Source organism: Centrocercus urophasianus, unplaced genomic scaffold (genome assembly GCF_019232065.1).
Source record: "Centrocercus urophasianus isolate 14NV4802_14NV808 unplaced genomic scaffold, USGS_Curo_1.0 seq_11, whole genome shotgun sequence".
Taxonomy (NCBI): domain Eukaryota; kingdom Metazoa; phylum Chordata; class Aves; order Galliformes; family Phasianidae; genus Centrocercus; species Centrocercus urophasianus.
Genome location: NW_024884253.1, coordinates 82,302,980 through 82,329,525, shown reverse-complemented (window position 1 = coordinate 82,329,525; position 26,546 = coordinate 82,302,980). Strand labels below are relative to the sequence as shown.

The 26,546-nt window shown below is 42.5% G+C and overlaps 1 protein-coding gene and 1 long non-coding RNA gene across 2 annotated transcripts in view; one reads left to right on the top strand and one right to left on the bottom strand.

Annotated features, from left to right (window-relative positions):
• Positions 1–6,628: 6,628 nt before the first annotated feature.
• ELOVL2 (ELOVL fatty acid elongase 2) overlaps positions 6,629–26,546 on the top strand; it is a 37,996-nt gene continuing 18,078 nt past the window's right edge. Inside the window, exon 1 of the mRNA XM_042808626.1 lies at positions 6,629–6,695. Coding sequence (XP_042664560.1) covers positions 6,693–6,695 — 3 coding nt within the window. The 5' untranslated portion in view covers positions 6,629–6,692. The remainder of the gene's footprint in view (positions 6,696–26,546) is intronic.
• LOC122154983 lies at positions 9,456–25,284 on the bottom strand. Its single transcript, XR_006167077.1, has 3 exons — positions 25,029–25,284; positions 19,853–19,986; positions 9,456–9,813 (listed from the first exon to the last, which is right to left on the bottom strand). It is a non-coding gene; the product is annotated as an uncharacterized LOC122154983 (long non-coding RNA).

The window sequence follows — 26,546 nt, the reverse complement described above, 5'->3', positions numbered from 1 at the left end:
GCTCGGCGGCCCGCTCGCCCCTCACGCAGGGCCCGACCCGGACCGGCGGCGCCGCTGGGCACGGACAAAAGCCCGAAGGATACGGGCCGAAGGCAGCTCCTGACACGGCCGCCCGCCGCCCCGGAGGAAGAACCGGCAGAGCCCAGCGCCAGCCGAGCCGGCGGCGGGGCGGGCTTTGGAGCGCGGCGTGGTGACGCGCGCGGAGCGCGGAGCATGCCGGGAAACGTAGTTCCGCTCCCCGGGGGCGGGCGGGCTCCGAAGGCAGGGCAGACTACAATTCCCAGCGTGCCCCGCGACGCCGAGCGAGCTCCCGCGGGCGGAGCGTGTGCCCGCGTTATCGCCACCGCCTTCGGTGCGCGGCGTTTGTGTGCGGTGTTACAGCGGGGCGTTTTTACACCCGCACCACCCCGCTGCGGTTCCAGTTCCGCGTGACCTTGGTGCCTGTGCCCAATGCTGACGCTGCAGCTGCCTTCCCTCAGAGAAATCAGGTTACCAGGAGCCCTGCGATAAGGGCGGTGCTCCTGGCCGGCTCTGACCTCGCCCTTAGCACCGCAGTACGGTTATCAGCTTCCCTTCCAGCCCGGGAGGCACTCCTAACGTTTATAAAACGTGTGCTAAATCCACTGCTGTACAATGCTGTGAAGATGTCACTGCTGCAGTGGGATGTCACAGGAAAGCCAGTCCATTTCCCTTCGTGTTTCTTATATGGTTTGTCGTAAAATCCCCCCTTCCAACTGAAGCCAAAATTTGTGCTTTTGCTGCCCATTGAGTGTCCCACCTGCATCCCCCTTTCAGGATACCTTGCAATCATAGTACAGCCTGTGTTGAAAAGGACCACAGTGCTCATCCAGTTCCAACCCCCTGCTATGTGCAGGGTCACCAACCAGCAGACCAGGCTGCCCAGAGCCACATCCAGCCTGGCCTTGAAATCCCCCACTCAGCTACCCAAACTGCTGTCACTTCACCAGCTCAGCACCTGAGTTCCATCTTCCCATTTCAGCCTTTCTCTCCCAGCAGCCCCAGCCCTGGTTAATGCCCTGCCAAACCCACCTGTCATGTCTTGCAAGCGTTGTCCTACCTGAAACACCTTTCCTGATGTGTCTCAATAACCCAATACTGTGACATGTCTCCTCATCTTTCATTCTAAACTGTTACACGCATGCTTAAGCAAGATTTCTTCTGTATTGCAAACAAACAAGGCAGTAACAGTTACCACCATATTAACTTCTGAAGAAACAAATAAGTTCCCGCCTAGCTACGCTGCTCTGTTTCTCTAATTTCTTACTTCTCATGAGTGGTTAGAGCAAATTCTATGGGTATGGAACTGGAATGTTCTCTGTCCTGTAAAACAGCTGTCACATTTTGGAGCTATTCAAAAATGCTGTATACATCGTTATACAGCTCCAAACAGTTTTATGATTAGTAGTTAATTAATTCACATCACGTCCCCAAACCACATCACAGAGCCCCTCAGCACCCACAGACTGATGAAAAAAAATTATCCTGGTATGAAGTCATCCTGGAGTGATAAATATACACCATAATGATACCATCCAAGGCAGTATGCTAGGAAATAAAGATGAAAGCAGATAACAATTACATTTTTCATATTACACTGCACAGGCAGACAGCTTTTTAATCAACATGTCTACAGTGTGGAAAACTTTGGCTTTATTTAAACGTGCCAAACATACAAAATGAAGGGGTGTCAGGCTTGAACGTAAGCCAGCTCCAAATAGTAAATTCTCTTAGTTTGAAAGAACTAGCTCATAAACTGAAGCTGATATCATTTTGGTTGCTGGTACTAGCTGGTCTGAAACATTCATCTTCTGCCAATTAAAACTTTCTCAAGTTATACTACAAGAAATGCTCTCCCAAAGTTGGTCCTCCTTTACTAGAAGCAAGTCTGTGCTCCAGACTTTCTGCTTTCAGTGGCCTGTTGTTGCTGGAGGTCAATACTGATGTAGGACTGAAGTTGTCCTCAGCACTGACAACAAGCCAGTAAAAAAGGCTGTATAAAAGGCATTATGGTTGAAACGGTTAAACAAGCAAATCCCCATGGGTACAGAGAAGAGATAACTGTGGATGTTACATTTTAACCAAGCCACGAGATAAAAGGAGAAGCACTTCCTCCTCCAATCATTTGGAGAATAGAATCTTAGTTATCTGATTTTTACCTAAGGCTATAAAGCCTTTCCTATGGGCCACATTTGTGTCAAATGAAACACGTATGAAGATTTCTATCTGAATGAAAAACAAACAAGCAACAACAACAACAAGCCAATAATATTGTATGTGTGTATTTATTATATACCATGGGGCAGGACAACTAACTTGACAATAACCCAGCATCTGGCATGGATTTCACAGAGCAGCACTGACATGCAGTGTTGCAAATAAGCCAGCTAAAGACTAGCTGTAATCCAGTTTCTGAAGGCACAGTTCTTATCTAAAGGGTGTGAAAGCCAATGCACCCAGACCAACCAGTTCCTTCACAGCAATCAGTTAACCAGTGCTTATGTTTGTGCTGCAAAACAAGATGAGGGATGTTCTCACCTGTCATTCATCAGGTTGAATGAAACTTATGTTCTAAGTATCAACTGCTTTTGGACTTGCCCCTTTTGGCCTTCTTTTCAGCTCACATATGGGGAAAATTTTATGTTTTGCTTGCATTTAATTTATTTGTAGCACAGCTTTCACTGATGTCAGTTGCAGCTGTAAGTGCTCAGCACTTTGACAAATCTACATTGAATTACCCTAAGGCAACAGCAGAAGGAAGAAAAAATCATTAACTAGCTCTAGAAAATAAAAATATTTAAATGATTGACCCATAATCATATGAAAATTATGTTATATAATCAGTGTATTCTAGTCCTCCTAAAGAATTTCAGACACTTAATGAGATTATCTTTTCTCCTTTTCAACACCCTTGCATCGTTCACAGCCTGCTTTTCATTTATCATACACTGTGTGCATTAATGAAGGAGGAGTCTTGCCAAAGGCTACTGAAGTAAATAAGGCTTATTTAAATGAATATGCACAAGATGAGCAAGCTAAAGTAATCCAGGCAATTTTTGTTCTACCATGTCCTATTTTTTAAATCCTTGTCTTGGCAAAAGAAATGTATTTAAAGGTAACTGGCAACCACACCAAATGCAAATTTGACCCAGTTACCCAAGAAGGTGGCTGAGTAGTAATAGGTCATGCAGAAAGTGCAAAATGCAGCCCTTTCTTCTACCCAGAATGCCCTGACTTTTGACATTATACAGTACTATTTCCCAGGGAAGGAGACAGAGAAGAGCTTGGGTGCACCACTTTCCCTCTGCATTACCTCATTCTATAAGCTCCTTGAAGAAGGACGTGGTTCCTAATGTAGGTCTCAACACAGCTGGGCAATGATCCCCAGCTGGGACTTCTGTACACTATGATAATCCTAAATGTACGAGAGAAACTGTGCAGTTCCAAGCAAGCTACCACCGTCAGACCCTCACCAGAGATATCTGGACAATGAACAACAGAATGTCTAAGCACAGTCTCTTGTGTTTGCCTTCAGTTTTTGGTTCAGAGCCACTAATCTTTTCCTGGTTCTTGGCTGATTTAAATGAGCAACACAGACTATTTATATGAAGATGCTAAGTGTGAGATGGATGGGGAGATTCTTATTTGTGGAAATTTATAAAATACCTTGCTGCATAATTAAACTATAACTGTGAGCACAGCCAGGGACTTTTCCCGGACGTTTTGCAATTGCATTCCAGCTTTAGCAGAGTGAATACCTGCAAGTATTCCTTTATTCCGAAAGAGGGTGCTAAAACATAATATTACAAAGCTGTGCAATCCCTCAAATTAATACTTTCTGCAGCATATATTATGGCTTAGTTTTTATTTTACAATCCCACAGCTGGCAGTTTAATACAATGTTTAGTTTTACATTTACAGGCATATTGCACCAGCTATAGTTTCAAAAACTAAAAACATTGTAAAAAAAGTTTTCTATTATTTCTGTGTGCTGAGGCAGGGTTTGGATTCACCTGTTTTGCATGGAAGGTGACACCATGCATTTGGTTGGATCCCAGGCACCGAGCATAGCACACATGTTATCTTTGAGTGGTTGCTGAACAGCACGTTCTGCTGCAAGAGCAGGCAGAAAAATAAGTCAACGTGTGGAAAAACAGAACTGCTGAAATTCCTCAGAAACACAGAGACTAAATGGAGGCAATTGAAACAGCTCAGGGACAATGCTGTTACATAACTACTGTTCATGATGAAATACCACAGGGCATTAACTTGAGTTCTGCTGATGTAGGGATTGCTGCTGGTTATCAGAAGCCACCTATAAAGGCTGAGGTGGGAAGGAACATCTGAAGGGCAGCAAAGATCCAACCCCCTGCTCAAGCAGAGTTGTCCAGGTTGCATAGGGCTGTATCCAGTCAAGCTTTGGGCATCTCTGCATCTTAGGAAGGGCACCTTTGAATTGCATTGACTTTGGAGCTATCAGGTCCCACTTGTTTCCAGCTTAGAAGGAAACAGGATGGACAATGTACCATTGTCAATCACTGCACTTCATCACTATCTCCTTCAAAACTTGGAATTAAAAGTCAGGACTCACAAATTTGCCCTGTCAACAGAACCTGTACAAATCACTGAAAAAACTACCTTCTTTCCCTAAGCAGCAACCTCAAATGGAAGAGGTGATCATTCTTGTCTCATCAGCTCTATTTCTAATTCTCTTGACAGAGAACACTGATTAGGCACCTTAAGTGTGATGTTATGGGGAGTTACCAGGTTAATGTCATAGGCTTTTGGGCTAACTCAGTGACTGCGCTTAAGAACTGTTGGTAACAAGACTGCATGGCATCAGTTAGCAAAAGCTAACAATTTTGTTATTTCTTTGTACAATGCCATTTTAATGATGTTTTTAGTATTTGAAACTACAGCAAAAAGATGAATGGGAGGAAAGGCTAGCAGGTCAACCTCAGGAACTGTGGTACTTTGGTACAGACTAACACACTGGAATTTGGAAGCTCAAGCAAACAAGCTTGAGTCTATAAGAGTGGGCTAGATGTTACACGAGGGCATGCTTACACGAGAGACTGCTGGCACATCTCTTCTGGGCAGGCAAGCAGCACTGGGATGCTAGCCATTCTCACTACATTTGGTGTATCTGAATCTAGAGCCAAGAAAAAGCAAGTAGAGTAGCATATGAACAAAGCTCTTCAGGAATGATTTGAGGTTTAGAACATCAGTGCTACGTTTTGGATCAATACAGGCTTTATGCATCAAGCACACTTCAGTTTGTGAAGGTGCCACCTGTTGCACACTGCACACGGTCTCTTGGCTTGCTTCCATGGCCTGTGCCCCTGGCTCTGGGAAAGGCTGGTCACTGAGCTCTGCTTGGCTAGATTCTGAGCAACCAGAACGGAGCGGACAGCGCTGGAAGCACTTTGTCACATGTGGCACGTTGTTGTTGACAATTCTTTATGTCAAAAATAAAATTAAAATGGATAATTTTAATATTTTGGGAAAGATTATTTTAAATTCACAAACTAAAGGCTGTTTTATTAAACACTGGGGGAAAGACATTTTCAATAAGCCTTGATAGAATCACAGAATCAACTGGCTTGGGTTGGAAGGGACCTCAAAGATCATTAGGTTCCAACCCCCACACCACAGGCAGGCTTGCCAACTGCTACATCAAACAATAGATAGGCTGCTCAGAGCCCCATCCAGCCTGGCCTTGAGTGCCTCCAGGGACAGGGCGTATACAATCTCTCTGGGCAGCCTGTCCAGCACTTCACCAGCTTCTCCGTGAAAAACTTCCCCCCCTGACATCTTATCTAAATCTCCCCTCCTTTAGTTTAAAGCCATTTCCCCTTGCCCTATCAGTATGTAATCATGCAAAAAGTTGGTTTCCCTGCTGCTGATAATCTCCCTTTACATATTCGAAGGCAACAATGAGGCCACTCCACAGCCTTCTCTTTTCCAGGCTGAACAAGCCCAGTTCCCTCAGCTTGTTTTCACTGGGGACCTCCAGCCCTCTGATCATCTCTGTGGCCTTCCTTTGGACTTGCTCCAATAGCTCCACTTCTTTTCTGAGCTGGGGAGCCCAGACCTGGATGCAGTACTCCAGATAGAGTTTAAATAGCTTAAATAAATGTTTTATAGGAGATATAATGCCTTGCTTGCATTCAGATCAGAAATCACTTTAGAAGGTGTAAATTGTTGTCTTTGTTCTAATAGGCACAAAGCCTCCCCCCTTCCCTTTCTCCTGTTTAGTATCTGAGCCGTCACGGAGGGGGCCAATAGCTCCCACTCTTTCACCTCTTCTCGGGCCAACCTAAACAAACACGTGGCTACACATTGCCCCAGTTACGTAGAGAAGGGACATCGATCTCAGCTTGGCACAGCGCGTGGAAGAACCGAGGCTTCAGGTCAGGGCAAGTACGAGTGCCTGGGCACCGACCGCACGCTCCCAAACCGACACCTCCGGGGCTGAACCCTCCCCGCCGTTTCTCAGAGGCGTCCTGCCATTCTCCACGCCGACGGCGGGGCGGTGGCGGGGCTTCATCCCTCGGGCTGCCGGCCGGGAGGCGGCGCGGCGGGCCGGAGGCGGCGCCTTATAGGGCGGGCGCGGCGGGAACGGCGGCAGAGCCGGGCCGCTACCCTGGACAGCGCCTCACAGCCGCGGCGCCATGGTGAGTGCGGGAGGCCGCGAAATGGCGGCCCCGGGACACGAGAGGAGCCCAGACCGCAGGCTGAGCCCTGGCCGCGGGGATGGAGCGGGCAGCCGGGGCTGCAAGGCGGGGAGCGGGGAAGGCAGCCGGAGGAGCGGGGTGGGGGGCGCCGGGGGTGGGCGGTGCGCCGTCCCCCTGGAAGCGTGCGGGGGCTGCTCGGGTAGGTGCACCCCGTTATCTCCCTGCCTGCAAGCAGGTGCGTTTTTCTCTATTTCGAGTCGCGTGTGAGCAGCTTACATAAAGAGATTACTGCCGGTGGCATGATAATCGAAGCGCCCGTGCTAGCCATACAATCTGCCGTGGCACACTTTCTTTTTTTACGCGTAGTGAAGTGAATGAACAATGGAGTTTTAGGTTCCAGTCTGACGTTTAGGAGAGTCAAAGTGGAACAGTGCAGCCATCTGTTTAGCAAGTAGCAGACTCTCTGCAAAGCGCATCGTGTCGTGCCGTCATGGTAACTTCCCGGAGGACCTCATCCCATTTGCAAACGGCGAGGCACGAAGCGTAGTGCTGACCTTACACAGTACAAGAGCACCATGCGTGTGTTCTGCACTCCAAGGCATAACAGGGCTGAATACCCCGTCCAAGCTTGTTGTATCAGAAGTGGTGGCATGATTTCTTCACAACCTGATTCTTCTTTCATACAACTTAACAGCACTGCTTTTTTCCCAAATGATTCTGCAATATACACTGTAATTTTTGCCCTTCACGCGTACAAATCAATTTGGAATCCCCTTTGCGGTGATCAGCTAAGATATGAATGATATTCAATTCCATTAGTTAAGTCCTCTTCCTAACAGTCACCTTCTGTAATTCTGAATTTGTTTCTCCTATTCAGTGTGTTTGCAGTCCACTCAGAGGTATATGATAGTTAGGTTACATATTAGAAGGAAGTTTTTCACTCAGAGGGTGGTGAAGCACTGGAACAGGTTGCCCGAGGAGGCTGTGGATGCCCCATCCCTGGAGGCATTCAAGGCCAGGCTGGATGTGGCTCTGGGCAGCCTGGTCTGGTGGTTGGCGACCCTGCACATAGCAGGGGGTTGAAATTAGATGATCTTTGTGGTCCTCTTCAACCCAAGCCATTCTATATTCTATGATAAATGGTACATAAATTTATAGAATTATAGAATCATAGAATTTCCCAAGTTGGAAGGGACACGTGAGGATCATTGAGACCAACTCCCAGATTCACACAGGACCATCCAAAAATCAGACCATATTCCTGAGAGCATTGTTCAGATGCTTCTTGAAGTCTGGCAAGCTCAGTGCCATGACTTCCTAGGAGCTCCAGAATGGCTTTCCACTATTTTACTGAAGAGCTATTTCTTATAGTGCTGGGTAAGACAGGAAAACAAAACATGACTAAGTTACTGATCTAGTACTTGATCTAGCAGTTGACAAGCCTGCTTGCAGCAGTGCGGTTGGAACCTGATGATCTTTGAGGTCCTTTCCAACCCAAGCCATTCTATAATTCTACGATACTACAACTTTGTGTAGTTATAGTAATACCAGCCATTGATACCATCTCTCTTATTATATAATGATTACAGTTACAGATAAAACTGGTGTTCCAGAAGGCAATGTGTGTCATTTATCAGTGACTGGTACAAGTAATATCCAGGTTGAGACAGCTTGAAAGAAAGTTAGAATAGCCTGAAACAGGTAAAGTATTTCATTTGGGCTCATCTCATTTGGACTGAGATGACATCAATCATATGGGTACAAATAAAGAAATGACAAATATCAACAACTTTGTATTCCTGCTAATGGAAATTATAGTTGACACTTTTCCCTAACCTATCATTTCTGTTTCTTAGAGCTGTTCCATTCAACCTTTGAATTATTCTTTGAACAGCTGGCAGCATTGGCTAGATACATGTGTTCAGAGTTACACATGAGCTCTATTAGCAAGTTTTTGCTCTCCTGTATCTCCAATTATCTGTTATTGCTGAAAAGTGGCTTAGATTTTGCATTATTCACAAATGAACGCATTCTGAGAGGAAAATGACCAATTTGGTAGAATCCCCTAACCAAAGGTTGCTTTGGTTCTAAAAGTTTGAAAGAGTGTCATGGGAGCATTAATGCCTGAAGATGAAACCCAAGCTTTTGATGAAAACTGCTGCAATGAAACTAATACAGGGTTAAAAGTTGCAGCCCATGAGTGTCTAGGTAGTCTTGGAGCTGACTGAGGGAAGAGAGGAGGATGCTACTGACGGTACCAGGAGCAAAGAAATAATAACCTTAGATTTTATGCCAAGTATGAACACTATTTTATCATCCCTTCTGAAGTGGCACAAGCAGGTATGTGTTACTAATGTCCCTTCTACTCTAAGAGTTTCATCAACACCATAGGCATTACATCGCTATTACTTATAGAGTGTAGCATAACGACTCTTAAATTCATTTTGTTGAAGCCACAAAACGGTCTTTGTGAGGCTTTCAGTGTTTCCTTTTTATCCCCACACTATGAAGGCAACCACAGTGGGACAGTTCTGCTTATGCAGTTCAATATGGCTGTGCTTACTTCAGTGGATCTAGGTCAAATTACACTGGCTAAGGATTTGGCTGCACCCTTGAACTTTAAACCGATTATAAATTTTGATTTGTCAGTATATTTTTTGTGGGGTCAAATCCCACATTTACAGAGTGAGAGAGTGCATAACCTTGCACAGTGCATGGCAACTAATGCTTACAAAGAGGCTAGATAGCACTACGGTAAGCATAAACATGGGGATGGCATGACACTGTAATTAATAGGTTCAAGTAGCTCTACAACAGTCCAGGTGCAGATGGGTTATTTAGATAGAAGGTAGATTATTTTTTTTTTTTTAAGTTTTCTAAGAAACTTAGGCAACCAGTGTAATTTGAGATTGATGAAGGATACCTAACTCTTCCAAGAACCATGGCCATCATGTCAGGGTATGATGCTTGATAAGTAAATTCTTATTTGCACAGCTTCTTATAAATACCTGTTATATAAACTTGCATCCCGGCCTTGGTGTTGACTCCTTTCTTTCCTAGGAATACTCCCCCCATTCTTTAAGACTGGCCATTGCATCTTCATTAGAATCACTGTGACCTGTAAAAGAAACAAATATCCATTGTTTGTCAGGTACTTCATTTAATGTTAGTTTTGTTTAATAGCATTTCTTGATTTTTATTACAGAAAATAGTTGATCAGATCCAAACGCATGTAATTTGAGACTCAAATCCATATTTAGTGATAAAGTAATATGCCACAAGTGCAGCTTGATTTGTCATGGAAGAAAGGATGGAGATAAATTAGGAGGATAAAACTAAGTGTACCACAGAGCCAAGAGCTGCTGGGATGAGTCTGCCTTGTGAAGGTGCTGTGGAAGGGCATATGTAGCATTCCCCTGCTACACCAGAGAAGCACCACTTGGTGAGTCAGGGTCCTGCAGCACTGCCACGTTACAAATGACACACTTACCTCAGGCATTTCAAATTTATTAGCCAATTTGTAAGAGCTTGGCAACAGCTGAGCTTACAAATCCATTATTTGCATGCAGCCTGCATGCCTTGCCTTACCATGTGCTAAATACTTGAAGCACATCAAAAATACTTGAAGATGGCTTCATCTTTACCCATAGGTCCGCTGCCCAGCTTACAAGTAGGATTCAGCATGAAATCAAGTCAGTATTTATGTCTTCTGTGGAGGTACTTATATACCTGGGTAACACAGCATAACAAACAAAAACAAAAAGAAACTCAAAGCTTTAATTCTGGAGGGGATGAGGGATCATTTTTTACAACTTCAGTTACATTGGCATTAATACTGAAAGCACTGTTTAGATGTCACTCTAACAACAACTAAGTGGGTTGCTTTTTTTCTTTTAATCTTAAATTCCTCCAGCTAATAACTTTTACACTGCACTGCATTTGCTCTTTCCCAGTCAAAACTGACAGCAGTACACAGTCATTGAAGTCAGATGTCACAAACTGAAGGAAATAAAGCCTGATGTCTCAGAAATAGCTATATGAAGATATGTAATTAGAGGACAAAAAGATGAGGTTGTTTTCATCATTGCTGGGAAACATTTTGCTTCGTTTCCCCAAGAGGAGGATAGATATGGAAATGAAACAGTAAATTCTTCATATTCTGTGTCATTATTTGAAGGCCAAACACAGTAAGGAATGGCAGTTGGAAGTTGGGTGGCCGAGTTTCAAATAACTATCCTAAAATCAAGCATCCAGAATCTCAACAAACCATTCTTTTCTCAGTTCTTAAAGACCTGCTAAAGTAAGCCAGTCCCTAGTTATCATCCAAGACACTTTGCTGCTAGCAAAGGCAATGTACTATGCCAGTCTAACTGGAGGAGTACCCTACAGAGATGAGGAGAAATCTACAGTTGCTTTTATTTCTTCTGTGTGGCAGTAGCTCATGCTGTTACGGACACATGGTGTTGTTGGAGCCTCACCAAGCAGCACAGTCATTAGCATTTCTATTTTGCTTGGAGAGAAGCAGCTGTCCGGATGTTTCCATGGTGGTTTAAGAGTTCTGGACTTCAACATTCCGGTTGTACGTGGATTAGACTCTGGGATACCTACTGTTGTCATTAAGGCAGGAAGGGCACTCATTAGTTTGTGCACCCTCTTATCCCGTGCCAGCGGACTGTTTTCTTTTACTGGGGTTCCATACCCTTTAAAGAGGTGATTTTGGAGTTCATTGCTCTCATTTAAGGTTTGAAAATTGGTAAATTTAGAGTTGTAGGGGGAGGTGGTGGAGAAAAGACTCCCATGCTCTCTTTTCTGGCTTCCTTTTCAAACTGGAAAACCGGCCATCACTTCCTTTCCACTCTTCACCTAGCCTTCTGTCATCACAACTGAAGTCAGAAACATGAAATAACATTTGAAATCCGGGTTTTTGCTCTCAAGGATTTAAGGGAAAAAAGAGAGGAAAAGGTAATCTACAGTTAACAGAAGGAGGAGATATTTTCCTCTTGAAGTGTTGTAATGTGTTCTCATCTAACACTTTGGAAAACATGCATCAGATACTGTTTCTTTGTTTCTCCATACTACGCATGCATTTTCATAGCCAGAACAAAGTAAAAAATACCTCGTTTCCTGCATTTCACTCTGGGCTGGATAAAACTGCTCCCAGAAGTAATGTGCTCTCAAACTGGCAGGGAATAAATGGCTGGCAAAGTCATCCAGGGTGATTTCCATGCCAAGGAACTGGCACATCCTTCAGTAAGGCAGCTCTGAATAGCACCATCCACACCCACTTGCTCTCCTGTCACTGGTTGCAGCGAGCCAAGTTACTTCTACTGCAGTTCAGAAGGTCAGGTGTGAGGTCGTGTGAGCTCTGCATCTGCTAAAACTTGGTATTTGTGGCAGAACAGTATTTTATTATGGACACATATTTTCTTTCCCGTGTTTGTCAATAGTCCACACAATTCCAAGAGAATGACACAAAGTCTAGTTTTGTATCTTGTTGAGGCTTGTTGATCTGTTATTCATCTCTCCTCATAGTTGAAATACATGGAGTGACTGCTCAAAGCTGCTCTTCTTTACAAATCCAGGAACTTTTCTAGTTTGAAGAAAGCATCCTGGTGCATCGTTTGTAAAAACATCTGCATCTCTTCTCTCAGCAGGGATGATGTTTCCTTACTCCTCTTCCTGGGATAGAATCCCAGTGTCATTTTGCTGTTACACAGGAGATGGTACAAGGAATATTGACTGTACTGGTTCCCACTGGAACCAAACTAGGGCTTGGCCTACACTCTTTCTGAGATGTGTCTTTTAGTATCGACAGAAAGCCATGTGTGAAGCAACACAAAAACCTCATAATTTCCAATGATGAAAAAGACATCAAGGAAAAAGCATATGAAAAAAAAACAGTTCAGATTAAGAAGGTGTTTATAAACTTCTTTCTTCTCCCCATCTTCTGCTCTTTTAGAAAGCAGAGATGACAGATGCTTTCTAAGCCTGCCAGTGCACAGGTGTGCTCGATAACAGCACAGTTGTCTTCCCCCTCCAAAGTGCATTACACATGAATTGCTTCAGAAACGCAAACCTTCCCCTAGAAATCAGCACCTTCCTTTGAAAAAAGTATTTAAGGATGCTGGATTGACCCTCAAAAGCACACTTGGATTTTTTCCTTTCCAAATACTGGAGCAAATGGCTTTAACTGGAAGCTTAAAGATGAAGCATCATGAATCTGTCCATGCCAAAAACCACAGAAGTCAAAAGTATATAACTTTCCTGGTTTTATGGTACACTGTTTAATTTCCAAGCTTCTCTTTTCTGGTAGAAGGCTAATTATGAAGCCTAAGATTTTTATTTTTCTGTTATGTGTCAAAAGCATCACAGGATACTCACACATCCCTGGAAAGCTGAGACACACCTTGTGATTTCTGAGAGCAGAAACAAATTTGAATATTGGCTCAAAATTAGGCAATTTGTGCAGAGAAATGGGGGAAGTATCATTTAGTTTATTGCTCTGAGAAATATCAATAGCTTTCCATTTCAGTGAAAGGCAACATAGAGAACCTTTTGTTTTTAGTGCAGTTATTCCTTCCTTAGTGCTGGAGATTTTGTAAGCTTACATTTGAATGGTATCTGAAAAAAAAAAACAAAAAAAAAAAACAAAAAAACCAACCAACCTTGAAAGATAAAAGACTAGATGAGAGTTATTTTGCTTACAATGAAAAACTCAGAAATATCATAGAATATCCCCAAGCTTACCCTAAAGCGTAAAGCACCGCTCCCCTCCTGCACTTTACACTTAATAAATTACCAGCATCGTGCTATTTCACACTGGATATCATTGAAACTTATCCTCAGGACTACATTTAATGCAACTTTTTATGAACAAATTTATTTTTAATCAAGTATAACTGTAGCCTATGGTAAGATTATAACGTATCCGTGCTCAAAGAAAATAATACCTTGATTGTATCTTTTCTAAGATCGAAGTCTAAAACGCTAGCTTTCTCACTTAGTGTGTGCAAAAGGAAGTCATCTCCTGCTGTGACACCTTTGAGAGATGGCAGAATTTAGATCAGAGAGCGTTTTTGTTGCAAATGGCAAAGTTGAAGCCTAACCCAGAGAACAAACTCAGGTGAACGGGTGTAAAAGGGAGAAACGACACAGCGCTGTATCATTTTCCCTCCAGATGTGTTTTCATGAGTGCAAAAGAGGGTTTGTATTTCAAGATTCTGGCTCACAGCTCATGGCTCCACTTACTATAAATGCATTCAGAAATACTCAAGTCCTAAGCACTCAGCAGATAAGGAATATCCTGATAAGCTAAAACCAAAGAAACCCTTATCAGTCTCCTAGTCTTCAGCAAATTTGGGGCTTCGTGTGCCTTCCTTTTTTTTTTTATGCTGTCCCCACCCTTCACATGTTCTCCACCAAATATGACTGCATTGGTAGACACCAATGCAAACATGATTCTTGGCAGTTCTCACTGGCTGCAATAAGGTGGACATGAAGGAGGACACACTAATGTGGAAGTAGCGATGTCATGTAAAGTAATACTGAGCTAAATAACAAGGGATTCACTGCAACATGACCCTCTGTGACCCCAAAAGCAAAATGAGATCATTAAACTCCCATGATAAACTCATTCCTCAGCTCCAGAATGAGATGAGGTTTGAATATTTATTACCTGAAATTATCTTGCACTTGACTCAATAAGCCATTTTGGGACATACTATGATCAACATTCCATTGTTCAGATCTTTAAGTTAATACAACAAAAAATTGTATCTGAATGTTAAAGAAGAAATGTGTATAGTTAGGCTGAAGGAAGCATTCAATTCCATTAGAACCCTCAGATGGCTCAGTGCTTACACCTAGCTGGAAAAAGTCCTGAAGGACATCTTCAGACACCACCTCGTGATTTCTGTCTTAGTATCTTGCTGGAATAAATCATTTTAAGTAAATTGTTTGTTCAAAAGATTACAGATATTTGCATTTCTTTTACTTCACTTGCTTGAATAACCCTCGCTGCTATTGTACATTTGCCACCCCACTGCATTTACAAATCCTACAGACTTCAAAAGAGGTGCACTGTGTTTTGCTGCTGCTTCTTTTTTTCTTAATTCCTTTGTACCTTATAATATTTAATAGTTAGATTTTTCATCATTACCTTTTCCACTTCTGTCAGACAACAGATTTTTCTATCTAATAGTTATTCTGTGCCTGCTAGTTATTTTGCATTCTGCTTTTATTTGTTCTCTAGGACAGGCAGCTTCCCATTTTGTGTCTTTAAGGATATACGTAGTGATACTTAAATCATCTGAATCATCAGCTCTAGGTACCATCAATGCCACTTCTAACATGTCACTTAAAATGAATGCATTTATTATAGTTACTTATAAGAAATTGTCATTTCTTCAAAATGTAATTCCCAGCAACACACATGAAAAGCAAAATAAGAAATGATGCAGCTTCTTTGAAGAAACAGCAAAACTAAAGAGATCTGGAACATCTGCTTCACTTGTTGGAAACCTGAGCTCACAAGGAGCTCGTTTTCTGGAAACAGGCACTAGAGACTTGATCGGTGCCTGTGATGTATATCAGGTCTCAATTTGGGCTGACCTTGCCAGCAACCTTGTTTTCCTTTTAATAGCTATCTATCTACTCCAGGTAGTGCTGAACCTCATCTGTACCTAGCAACTGATGGAACCAGTATTTTTCCACATGACCTCTAACTTTGCAGCGGCTCTCAGAATTGCTACGACACTTTCAGAGGTAATTAAATCAATCCAGAGGGATGTGACAGTCAGTGTAGAACAGGTGTTTTATTTTCATGTAGGTGAGAAGTCACATGGGAATTCCCAACTTCAGGATAGAGTAGAACAGTTCAGTTGAAATGGACCTACAAAGATCATCAAATCCAACCACCCAACCACTTCAGGGTTAATAGTTCAGGTGAACAGTCAGTAGTTCTGACAGTGTTGTCCCAGTGCCTCTTGAACACTGGCAGCATGGGACATCTACCGCCTCACTAGGAAGCCTTTCCTATCATTGGACAGCCCTCAGGTCAGCTTAGGTTAAGCCTAGCAGGTGGTCTCCCAGCATGATGAAGAAAGCTGTGTGAAAGCCCCTGCCAGGAAGGCCAATCTTTTAATACTATTCATAATGAAGAAAGCAAAATTCATATTCAGCCTAACATATCTGCTGAAGCAATGAAAGCCTTCTGGGCTTGCGTTCTTTCCGTGTTAGCTATCACAACATGCTCAATCTTTAGTTTTTTTTTCTATTTTTGCTTTTCTTCTTTAAATCAGCAGTGAAATCATATATGAAAACTAGTATCACTCCAATAAATCAGAAGACTAGAATTTATTAAATAAAACAGATCTGAAGCTTATGAGTTTATGTTTAATGTGCAGATTTTAGTTTTATAAACAAATACGTCATCCTAAAACTTTGCATTTCTTTCCCAGTATGAGTTGCACTCATAGCTATAAAGTTCCCAGGACTGAGTTGTGTGCCTGCATTCCCCACGCAGCAGTTTGATGGTTTTGAATTTGGGTAACGACCTCAAAATGAAATTGAAAGGCTTTGCGTGTGTTGCAAGATTAAGTCTGAAACCTTGGAAGCTTGGATCTGAACTCTAATCCACAGCAGCATACTGCAAACACCTCCTCCTCTTCCACTCTTTTCCTTCCCCCTTTTCCTTTTCCATCCCTATGAATCATTTGGCAAGTATCTTTGTTTTGGGGCAGCAAAAAAGAGTGTAGCAAATGACTGCAGAACACTAACAATTTCTCTAACAGGCAGATAAATATAATCAGATTTCCTTCACCTTAACTGTAAGAACAGATCTGTAAATTGAGTGCTGTTGCTTTTAAGGATGTGGCTGAAGCAGGCTACAACATGGCTTATCATACCAGTCTCTGAATGGAGAAAAATTGAAAGAACACATTGTGAGTGTCAATTTTACTTCTATTCAGGACAAACCTCCTTTATTCTTAGCCCCAGCATCTTCTAGTGTCTTACACTACTTATAACCATGCTCTCGAATAGGGAAAAAAAACTGGTTGGTTTCTTACAGCTGGCTCAGCTCTGCCCTTTCTCTAAGGCCAGCAATTAAAGCACCTTCAGCTAAAGACACTGCCACAACTACCTTGCAGCACTTGGCTGCTCTGCCAGAGTCTTTCATTACAAGGTCTGAAGAGAAATTAAAGTACTAAGGTCCCACTTCTAGCAGTACGTCCAGTGAGTCTGGACGAATGGGCCCTTGTGCCCATGTGCAGCTCTGCTGGTCCCAGTGGCATTCAGCATTTACTCAAAAAGTGTTGGGATATAGTTAAGCAATACGCAATCTCCCTCTTAGGTCTCCTACTTCTTCCAGGTCCATTCTCATATGGCAAGAAAATAGGAGAACTTGTTGGTTATATCTTGTATAATTCAATGGATGGAGCATTTTGATGCATTGTGCCTGTGTGAAGTTAGTTCACCCAATTTGAATTTGTTCACACGTGCAATTTTCCAAAAAGGAAATACAACTGGGTAGAATTAATCTCAGTAGCTTTATCACGAGGATTAAACAAAACATCTATTACAGGGTTCAGGAAAAAAAAAATGCATAGGCATTTTTAGGCATAAAAATAATATAGGCATTACTATAGATGTGCTTTTGTGGGCTTTAATCCCACTTCGTACACATCTGAAAGCTTAACTTTAACCTCTAGAACATGTTAATTCAGGAAAACAGGAATTTATCTCAGAAGGACTGCAGTTTGGAGGATCTATTGTAACTAGAGAAGTAACTACCAAAGCTAACCAAGCATGTGAACATCTGTCTGATCCTGTTCCAGCACATGAGATTACTGCTCCTAACCCTTTGCTGCAGCACCAGAACGAGCTGCTGAAGGCAAAACTGCTCAGTATTGGAAAGCCCTGCTCAGGGAACACACTTTAGAAAATCCTTTTTGATCCCCCCTGCCTGTAACAGGAGGTGCAGGCAGTCCCTTGCACGTTAATCCCCATGGTGGGGACACGGCGTTACATTGCAGACGTCTGGGACGGCAACCAAGAAACCTACTTCTCAGGCATAGAGCACCCTTTGTCTCACTGCACTGCCAGGATTGTGGGAAAACACACTGGGTGTTTTTTTGTTGCTGTTTTTGCTTTATTTTTGCAAGGTTCATTGTCTAGCCATGAGATCCTGCGCGCAGGTTTAAGATCTTCTATTCATCTTTCATTTTAAAGCCTGTCACAATGGAAAACTGAGAAAAGATGCAGTACTTAGCAAGGACACGTTGTCTGTAACTTCTGCTTTCTCCATATAAATGCCCAAACATGTATGCCAAGTGTAAGAGGAGCCCTTCACAAGTCATGCCAACTCTCAATATCAGCTGCTGTGCAGTGACAAAAGCTGAAAATAGTGAGGGAAACTGAACTATCATGACGTGGCATAGTTGGGAAAGTGAGCTGCCTTGTGAACTTCTTACTGTAAATCTCCCTACCATTCCACTTGCTCTCTGCCTCCATCTTGTTAATTCAGTGCATGGGTCAAAATTTGGGATGCTGGATTTTTGCTGCAAAAAACTTGGCATCAATGTATGTGCCACATATGTAGTAGCTAAGGAGCAGAAGCTGCTTACACAGACAAGGCTTTGCGGAATATTCTGTTCTGAAAAAAGATATCCTGGTCAATCCAAAGCCTTAGGATAGCAATTGCCCTCTCTTGTGCTGGTGGAGTTATTTTTCTGTGCTTCTCACAGTGCAGCTGTCCATCTTGCTCTTATGCAACACAAGGTGACACACTGCTCCTTCAGTAAGTAGCTCGGGTTGGCATCATTCATCAAGTGTAGTTGTTCAGGAACAGATATGGTAAACCATACAGGCTGATGTAAAGCCAGTTCTGATACCCACCCATCTTCTCAGCCCTTTGAAAGACCAGCAAGAGCTGAAGTGAGTAATAAGGAAGCAACTAACGTAATTATCCCCTCAAACCTCATTGAGGCTCTGCCTGTAGCATAAGAACCTCCCTGCTCCCAGGGAAACTTTCTCTTGTTCAGGCCAGGACTGGTTCCAGGAGGCTCATGCTTTGCCTAAAAGAGCAACTTACTCAAGTAGGGGGAGGTCGAACTTTTTCTCCCTTTTTATTTTTTCTCTCACAGTCATACAGGCCTGTCACTGTCAGGAATCATGCCCCATCTCAGTTCATACCATCCTTTTAAATCTGATGGTATCTGATGGTAGAGCACAGGAAAAACGAGGTCAGTAGTTGCTGCTGTTTTCTTGGGAACTGACAGGCCACGTCTAAGGTCTCCCTAGAGAAATCTACTTTAATTACAAGTTAAGCTGATGTTCCCCTGTGTAGTAGGTAGAATCAAGGAGATTACTTTTAAAAGGATTGCACTGATCTGCTCTGGTGACAGTTTCATTTTGAAACTCTGATAACAAGCAAGTGGATGGAATATAAAGATGTGGTTTTCAGGATGGCACGTGACTGACAATGCGAAGAGGACCACAACAGCCACTCTTTCTTTCTGCTCTTCTTTTAAGACCAGATGAGTTCTATTTGGAGCACTGTGATTACTGTGTTTTGTTTTAGTGGTTACTTAATACAATTATAATGAACAGAGCAAAAAAAAAAAAAAAAAGTTTGGAAGCTGTAGAAGGGAAATCCCATAGAGAGCAATTATAGAAAGGATGTTTTCCATCCTGGAGGGAATGACCACTTCACATTTTTCAAGCATAAAACAATGAGAACCACATAATAGGTTGCATGCTTTCAAGTGCTTGAATTATAAATAGATGCTGGGAAAGCAAATGATTATTAATTGGTTCTTAAAATGCTTCTATGCTAACCCAAGAAATTATAGTGGGGAAAAAAACCAAACCAACACCGGAAAAAGCTTCCAGATTCCTTTTCCTTGTCCTTAAAGTAATGAAACAGATAATTAATTTTGTAAGTAAAATTTGTCTCGTGATGATATTGCCGTCTCACAGTAGCGTGGCTAATACAGTCAATAGACAGGCCCTACCTTATTCTATGTGACAAATTAACAGTGTATTTTTTATGACTTGCAGCAAGTTGGATAGTCTAACACCACTTATGTCCTAAAGAACATTGTAAGTAAGTAATGACCTTTCATGAGAAACTGTTTGGCCTCATAGAGCATACTCACCTTTGACACTGATGGTGCTTTGATCTGATCTGAGTCCTGACAGAGGATGTAAGACAGGTATTTCTCCACCTGGGTCTTCATTGCCAGATATGGGCTGACAGGGCGTAGCACTGAGCCGAACTGCAAAACGCCTGCTGAAAAGAAACGTCTTGTTAAACAAAAATAAAAATCAAAAACCCCAGAGCAGAGGGGACCCAAACATCAGTGCCATTTCTCCAGAAGTGATGAACCTGGAGCATGTTGGCTCCTCACCTGAGAGCAGCTCAGACTCCTAAGCCAGGCATGTTGCATGAAAGACCAGCATAACTTGCCTTCTTGAGTAGGTCTCCCCCAGCCTGAGCTGATCAGGTGAAGTACCATCTGAAGCACAGACACCTCCTGAAGCAGATGTTTGCTGTTTTCTGCTCCAGGACAACATGCTACCTGCAGGGAAAGACAGGTTCCTACCTTTCCAATTCCCTAGTCAGAGGGAGCGCTTCACCCTGCACTGCTCTAGCTCCGTATTTTCCCTCATTGGAGGCTCTTAAAAAGCCTTCTCTTTCAGATGGAGCACTGTAGGGCACTGGGTGAGAGGCAACAGGGAGGTGGGAATCATGCTCCCTCCTCTACCACCAAGCCCCCATCCATTCCTGGTAGACAATGCCATTTGTCCCAAGCACAGTGATGAAAGTACATCACTGACAACTGCAAACCACATCAGGCACTGATTTCCACCCATACAAAAAAGGAGAGGAGTGAGAAATGCAGTCTGGATGGCAGCGCTTGTCTCAGGGATTAACCCTCAGCATCCATCGAGAGCCCCTCACCCAGCACACGTTTTTGGGGGGCAACAAGCAAGCTCACTGAAGGGTTCTGCCTCTCCATTGAGCCTTGTGGCAGAGCCCTGTTGTTTGTGGGCTGCTTTTTCTATTAATGCTCTCTGGGAGTAATTCCCTGAAAGCTGTGAAATGTCTAAGCAGGGGCTTGTAAGGAGAGCTGCGTCCTTCTCTGCATGCAGGACACCCAAATTCACGCTTCACAGAGGGACGCAGTTTTTCCATCTTCAGGCCACAAAGTTACCAGCTGATGTGGTGTCACTGAAGGCACCATCCAATTGCTTTGGAACCAGCAATAATCCCCCCCAGAAACGGCAGGAGAAAAGAAGGAACAAAAAGTGCTCCCTGCACAGCAGATCTCCTGCCCCAGTCTTTGCAGTTTAGCTGCAGAGCACAGGCACGCTGTGCAGGAATTTGCACTGCAGGGCCACATCCTCTCATCCTTATTTCCAAGCACCAGCAGGCACAAATACTGCAGTCTTCAACCCATACAACGAGGACTAGATTTGTGAATCCTTGTTAGAGGTCTCATAGTGAGATTCCTGTTCATGTTTTTTTTCTACAAGCTCAGGCCTAGTGAAGATAATTTGAAGTAAGGTAGATTTGCAAGCAAACTGCACCACTGACCCTTTTGAAGATTTAACTCTCCCTCAAAAGATGCAGGGAGAATGCAGAACTGAAAGACAAGGAAGCAAGCTTGCTGTGTGAGCAGCACCTTTTAGCAAGCTCCTGGAAACTCAGGCAGACCCAGTGTTCTGCTTGCTACAGGTTCTACTGGCAGCCTCCCCCTTTCCTGAAGGCACTGCTAAACTAAGCAGTGAATGTCTCCAAACAGCAACAATATGAGAAAACCATTAGACACAAGCATCCTAATTTTTAAATGCTGATATCAGAGGAGAAGCTAGACAAAATATTTCAGAAAAAAATATCTATTATTCAAATTCTAGCCACCTGGGGAGCCCCATTGCCATACCTGCTGAAGATAAAACTTGAGGCTACATTTAGCTTTAACTGCTTAACAAACCTTGCATTCTTCCATTCATTTTTCATACAGTGAATCATTAGCTCTTCTGCTTATTGAGGAAGCCACTGAATACACAGTGGTCCCATTAGGCAGTGTAAGCCAAGCAGCTATCAAGGCAATATTCTTAAGTCTTCCTTTGCGGCGTCCTCTTTCTTACCTTTTCACCCTCAATAATACCTTTAGCAACTCAGCTTTCTCTATGGTGACTAAATCAGCACAGGAGAAAGTGCTCAGCACTTTTGGCTGTAATCACTCTTCATGCAGCTGTTCTCTACATCCTCAGGAGAAAATGTAGAAAGCAGCCTATGTGATGGCTCAGCTCTGCCACCAACTTATTCAGTCAGATAACCAGCAGGCCTGCAAGCTATCAGTGTCACATAGGATGCCAACCTCTATTCCAAATATTTGTAGAAATAACCCTTGGCTGCAAGGATGCTGTCCTCATAGTCACACAAAGTGCTGAATTTCATAACAGCAACTGAAGAGTGTCCCAGATGATTGCACATACACATGCAAATTTTAGCAGCTTGCAAAGTGTGAGAAAACAATAGGAATAAAATACAACCTGGTTGAAAAATATTGAAATTCAGATAAATTGCTTTCAAACAAAACACGGCCTTTGCTGATACCTTTTACAAATACTACTTGTGTTTCCAAAACAAAGACACAGATTTCTCTTTTCTTGTAGCTGTAAAATAATGACTGTATCTTTAGATGGAGTCATCAGCAGTTCTTTCTGTTAGTTGTTTTTTTGTTGTCTTCTGCAAGATGTTGCCTTCTTTTTTTTGTTGTCTTCTGCAAGATGCAAGATGATACAAGAGCACTAGCAGATGTTGTTCATGTATTACATGGGCACTGCTCTGGATGGACCTGGAGCACTAGCAGAACTATCCTTCCTGAAATTCTGCACTGTTATAAAATGGTGTGGGTCACTGCTGTCACACTGAGTTACATTCTTTCTTAGGACAAGTCCAGTTAGAAAATATGTTGCTGGCTTTGCAAAGCCGTTTGTTAGGAAGGAATCAAACAGGAAGACTGCTGTGCTACCAAATCATCCCACATATATGTATCCTGCACAGGCAAAAAAAAAGTCCTTTGGGTAGCAACCTTATTTGAGAGGGCTGTGCTTCTTCTAGGAGCTGTGGCAGTCATTGGGCTGATTAAGACTTTGTAGTGTAGGCTATCCCTTAACCTTAGTCATCAGAGTTGAATGAATATCCAGGAATGTGCAGCACAGAAATTCCCATATCGAGTACAGAATCCAGTTTCTGATTCTTGAAATCATTAATCTGAAATGCTAAAAAAGATCTAAGAAAAGCTCTTAGGTCTTTCTTCCAATGAAAGCTCCATAAATTAATTGTAAATTGCTTAAAGCAACATTTTACTATCAGCTTCTGGATGTCCTGTCTCCCAGTTTCACCTAATTTCCCCTTACCCCATTGCAGCCTCTGGCTCACCTTTCTGCCTTCAGCTTCATCTATCTCCACCACTCTCCTCTACAGATAAAACACAGAAATCATAAGAGATAAAGACGACAAAAAAGCCCAAAGTGGTCTGAAACAAACTTCTGAAGAAGAAATGTCTCCCAATGCACACCCTTGTTCCAGATTGATTTTAAATTCTCCAGTCAATAAAAAGATAAGCAATTCATTTTACAAGCAGTTACACTGCAGTCCTGAGATTTATCTTAGTCTATATATTTCTTCATTTCAGCCCCTATTGCAGCCGCTACTTCTTTAATAACTCTGCATTCAAATACGTGCGGGTGCCTAAAATAAGTTTCATTAACATGCTGATAAACTCAGATTAATTCCAGTACTGCTGTGGAGCAGAAATCTCTAGGGAATTAAGGAAAAGATGCCATCTCAATAAGGGGAAAGAAATCATCATACAGTTAACGTGTATTTTTTTCTATCATGGTTGCATCAAATATCACGTTCACTTCCAGAAGCTGGCACCTACTCCTGGTTTCTGCTTGAAGCCTGGAATGAGATCTTTTTTGTGTAAAGAGTGTTTTAATTTCTGCACAGCTGTGTAAGAACAAATAACAAATCATCCTGGACTTCTTGAGATACTAAATGCCATTCCAGGCTATTGCTTGAAAAAAGAAACCACTAATACAAAAGGTTTCCAGGCAGTGCAAGATTGAATGCAGCTTACTCATCTGTAGGAAATTCATTTCATAAAGCAATTTAGAATCCACCTGATCAAAAGAACCTCACAGACCTATGCATGTTTGCATATGCTTAATAATACTTAGTAATTAATAGTTATTTGTATTTTAATCAAGGTTATTGTCTGTAATAGTATTTTACGTATTCTAAGAACACTTTAAATAGAAGTTCATCATTCCAGCTTAGTTGCCAGTGTTAGACCAGTGTTGCTGTCTCTGAACATGAAGAAGCCTTTAATTTCAGAATATCAAACTTTAGAGTTTTCCTGGTTGTGAAGATCCCATGCCTGGGGTCAAATTCTCCTTCCAAAGGCTTTGCAGCTGCAGCTATGAGGCCTTAGGACCCGTGGTGCATTCCCTAGCCTGTTGTCCATTCCTGCTCTTGCACTTAAGTCTTTCTCAAAGGATCAAAAAAGTTAGTCACTTATTCCCTTTTCTGTTGCAAAAATATTGAAACTCATAAGGAATGTCTGCGTTGCATGATCATCTCTGGCTTTATTTTCCCTCTCCATCTTTCCACATGGGGGATTTGATTTGCTTAACTAACCTAATGTCTTTTTTCAGGTGTAGGTATACAGGTCTACCACTAATCTATCCTAAATCCTGTCAAACTGCCACCATTGCCAACGCCCAGAGCGATGCCCTGTACTACAGAAGGGAAATCATGGAACACATATTAATCTTTAGCCTTACAGCTCAAATTCCTTCATTGATAAAGGCTATTATAGTGAATTGCTAGAGAGAAGTATGTCCTCTGAGCGTGTAGCTATGTGCAGATTAATTTTATTTGTTTGTCTTCAAAAATACAGTAGATCATGTTTAAGCATGCCATTTTCATCTAACCTGTCCAGAGGCACTGTTAAGGGCACGTTCTAAAGGCCTGAAATATAGTCTGGTCTTCTGTATAGGAACTAACAGAAAGGTGACAGACCACTCACACAGAACCATCTACATTTTTTTCCCCCAAATCTGTAGTGCTATATAAACAAAAGCATTGTCTTTAACAGCTTTTAAATCCATAAGACAGCCAAACAAATGTGTTTTTCATTTTTCTTCCCAAAATCTAGAGTAAGCTGTGAGAGAACTAAAGGGCAAGCAAACGCTGGGAGACTTTTAAGAAGTACACTTATTTATTCTGATGGACCTACAAACATTTCAAATTACCTGTGAAAAGCCAGCCAGACACTGCATCGATCCAGTCCTAATGAGGGTAGACTGGAGCAAAGCTGAGAGCTGGTCCAAGTCCCCACTGGGTCATTTCAGCACACACATAAGGAGGTAGATTTAGCTTTCAACTGCTTCAGCTCTTCCACATGCTGTCTTTTCATCCTAGCCAAGCATAAGAGGAAAAAAATATCAGAAGCTAGAACGGTGAAATCAGTAAGCTGTGCAAAAAGCAGTCCTAGTGTTATGGATTGAGGCTGGATGTGGCTCTGGGCAGCCTGGTCTGGTGGTTGGTGACCCTGTCTGTGGCAGGGGGTTGAAACTAGATGATCATTATGGTCCTTTTCAACCCAGGCCATTCTATGATTCTATATGATTTTGTGATCTTGTAGGCCTTCATTCTGCTCTTCCTTATTAATGATAATGCTACAAATCTCATTCCTCCACTGAATTGGTTAAAGAGGTTTGTCTCTAATTTCCATTTAGAAATGGCCTAAAGTAGATTTGATAAATATATGTATATATTAATAATAATTAGTTTTTTTCAGAAATAATTGGAGAGAAAAACAGTATACCTTTGTTTTGGGTGGTGATGGTATTTCTTTTTAAGTTAAGGTAAGCACAGCAGCATCTTGCAGAAACCAAGCATTTCAGCCTGGGATCCTACAAAACCTCTCACTCCCTGGAGGATCTTAGCTGTACTCATGTATTTGCATAAAAGCTGTTCAGTTTGGGCATCCTGAGAACTAAAACATATTTGGACATTCTGAGAAGGGAGGAAACACAAGGGGAGTGCAAGGATTTCTTCCTGCCCAGACCAGAACCCAGCACCTGGACCTGCCAGCATGCAAACGTGGATCTTTAAGAGACAGATTACTAACGGTGGCTGCATCCTAAGCCACTGTGGAGATACTGTATTATAGGATATTCCAGAGTTAGAAGGGACCCACTGAGTGACCACTGAGTCCAACTCCTGGCTCCAAAATTAAAACACATTTTTCTGAGAGCACTGTCTTCTTGAACTTTGGCACTTGGGGCCATGACCATTGCCCTGAGCAGCCTGTTCTGTGCCTACTGAGGGAAAGACTGCAGTGATCACAGCTTAGCTCCCTGCTCAGTCACCAACAGCCACAAATGTTAAAGCCTGCCAGCTCAGGTGACACATGTTTACTGACTTCAAAGAACAATCAGTGAAATAGCCCCCCTCTTCCTTCTTCCACTGCCTGCCTCCCCTCCACAACCTAACCTTCATCACTGGAGATCTGAAATGTCCTCCAACTTTTCTTCAGGAACCCCATACCTCATTTAGAGAAATCTCAGTTTGCTCAACACAAAGCATTCCTTCTTTACGAGTAAAGCATCAGTGTATTCAGGTCATGCCCTGTTGCTAGTCTGGGAACAACTATACAGTGTTGTGAAGCTTACCAAAGGAGTTGCCAGTGATTTCATTTGTGGAAGCAAAATAAAAGCAATAGATAGATAGATAGATAGATAGATAGATAGATAGATAGATAGATA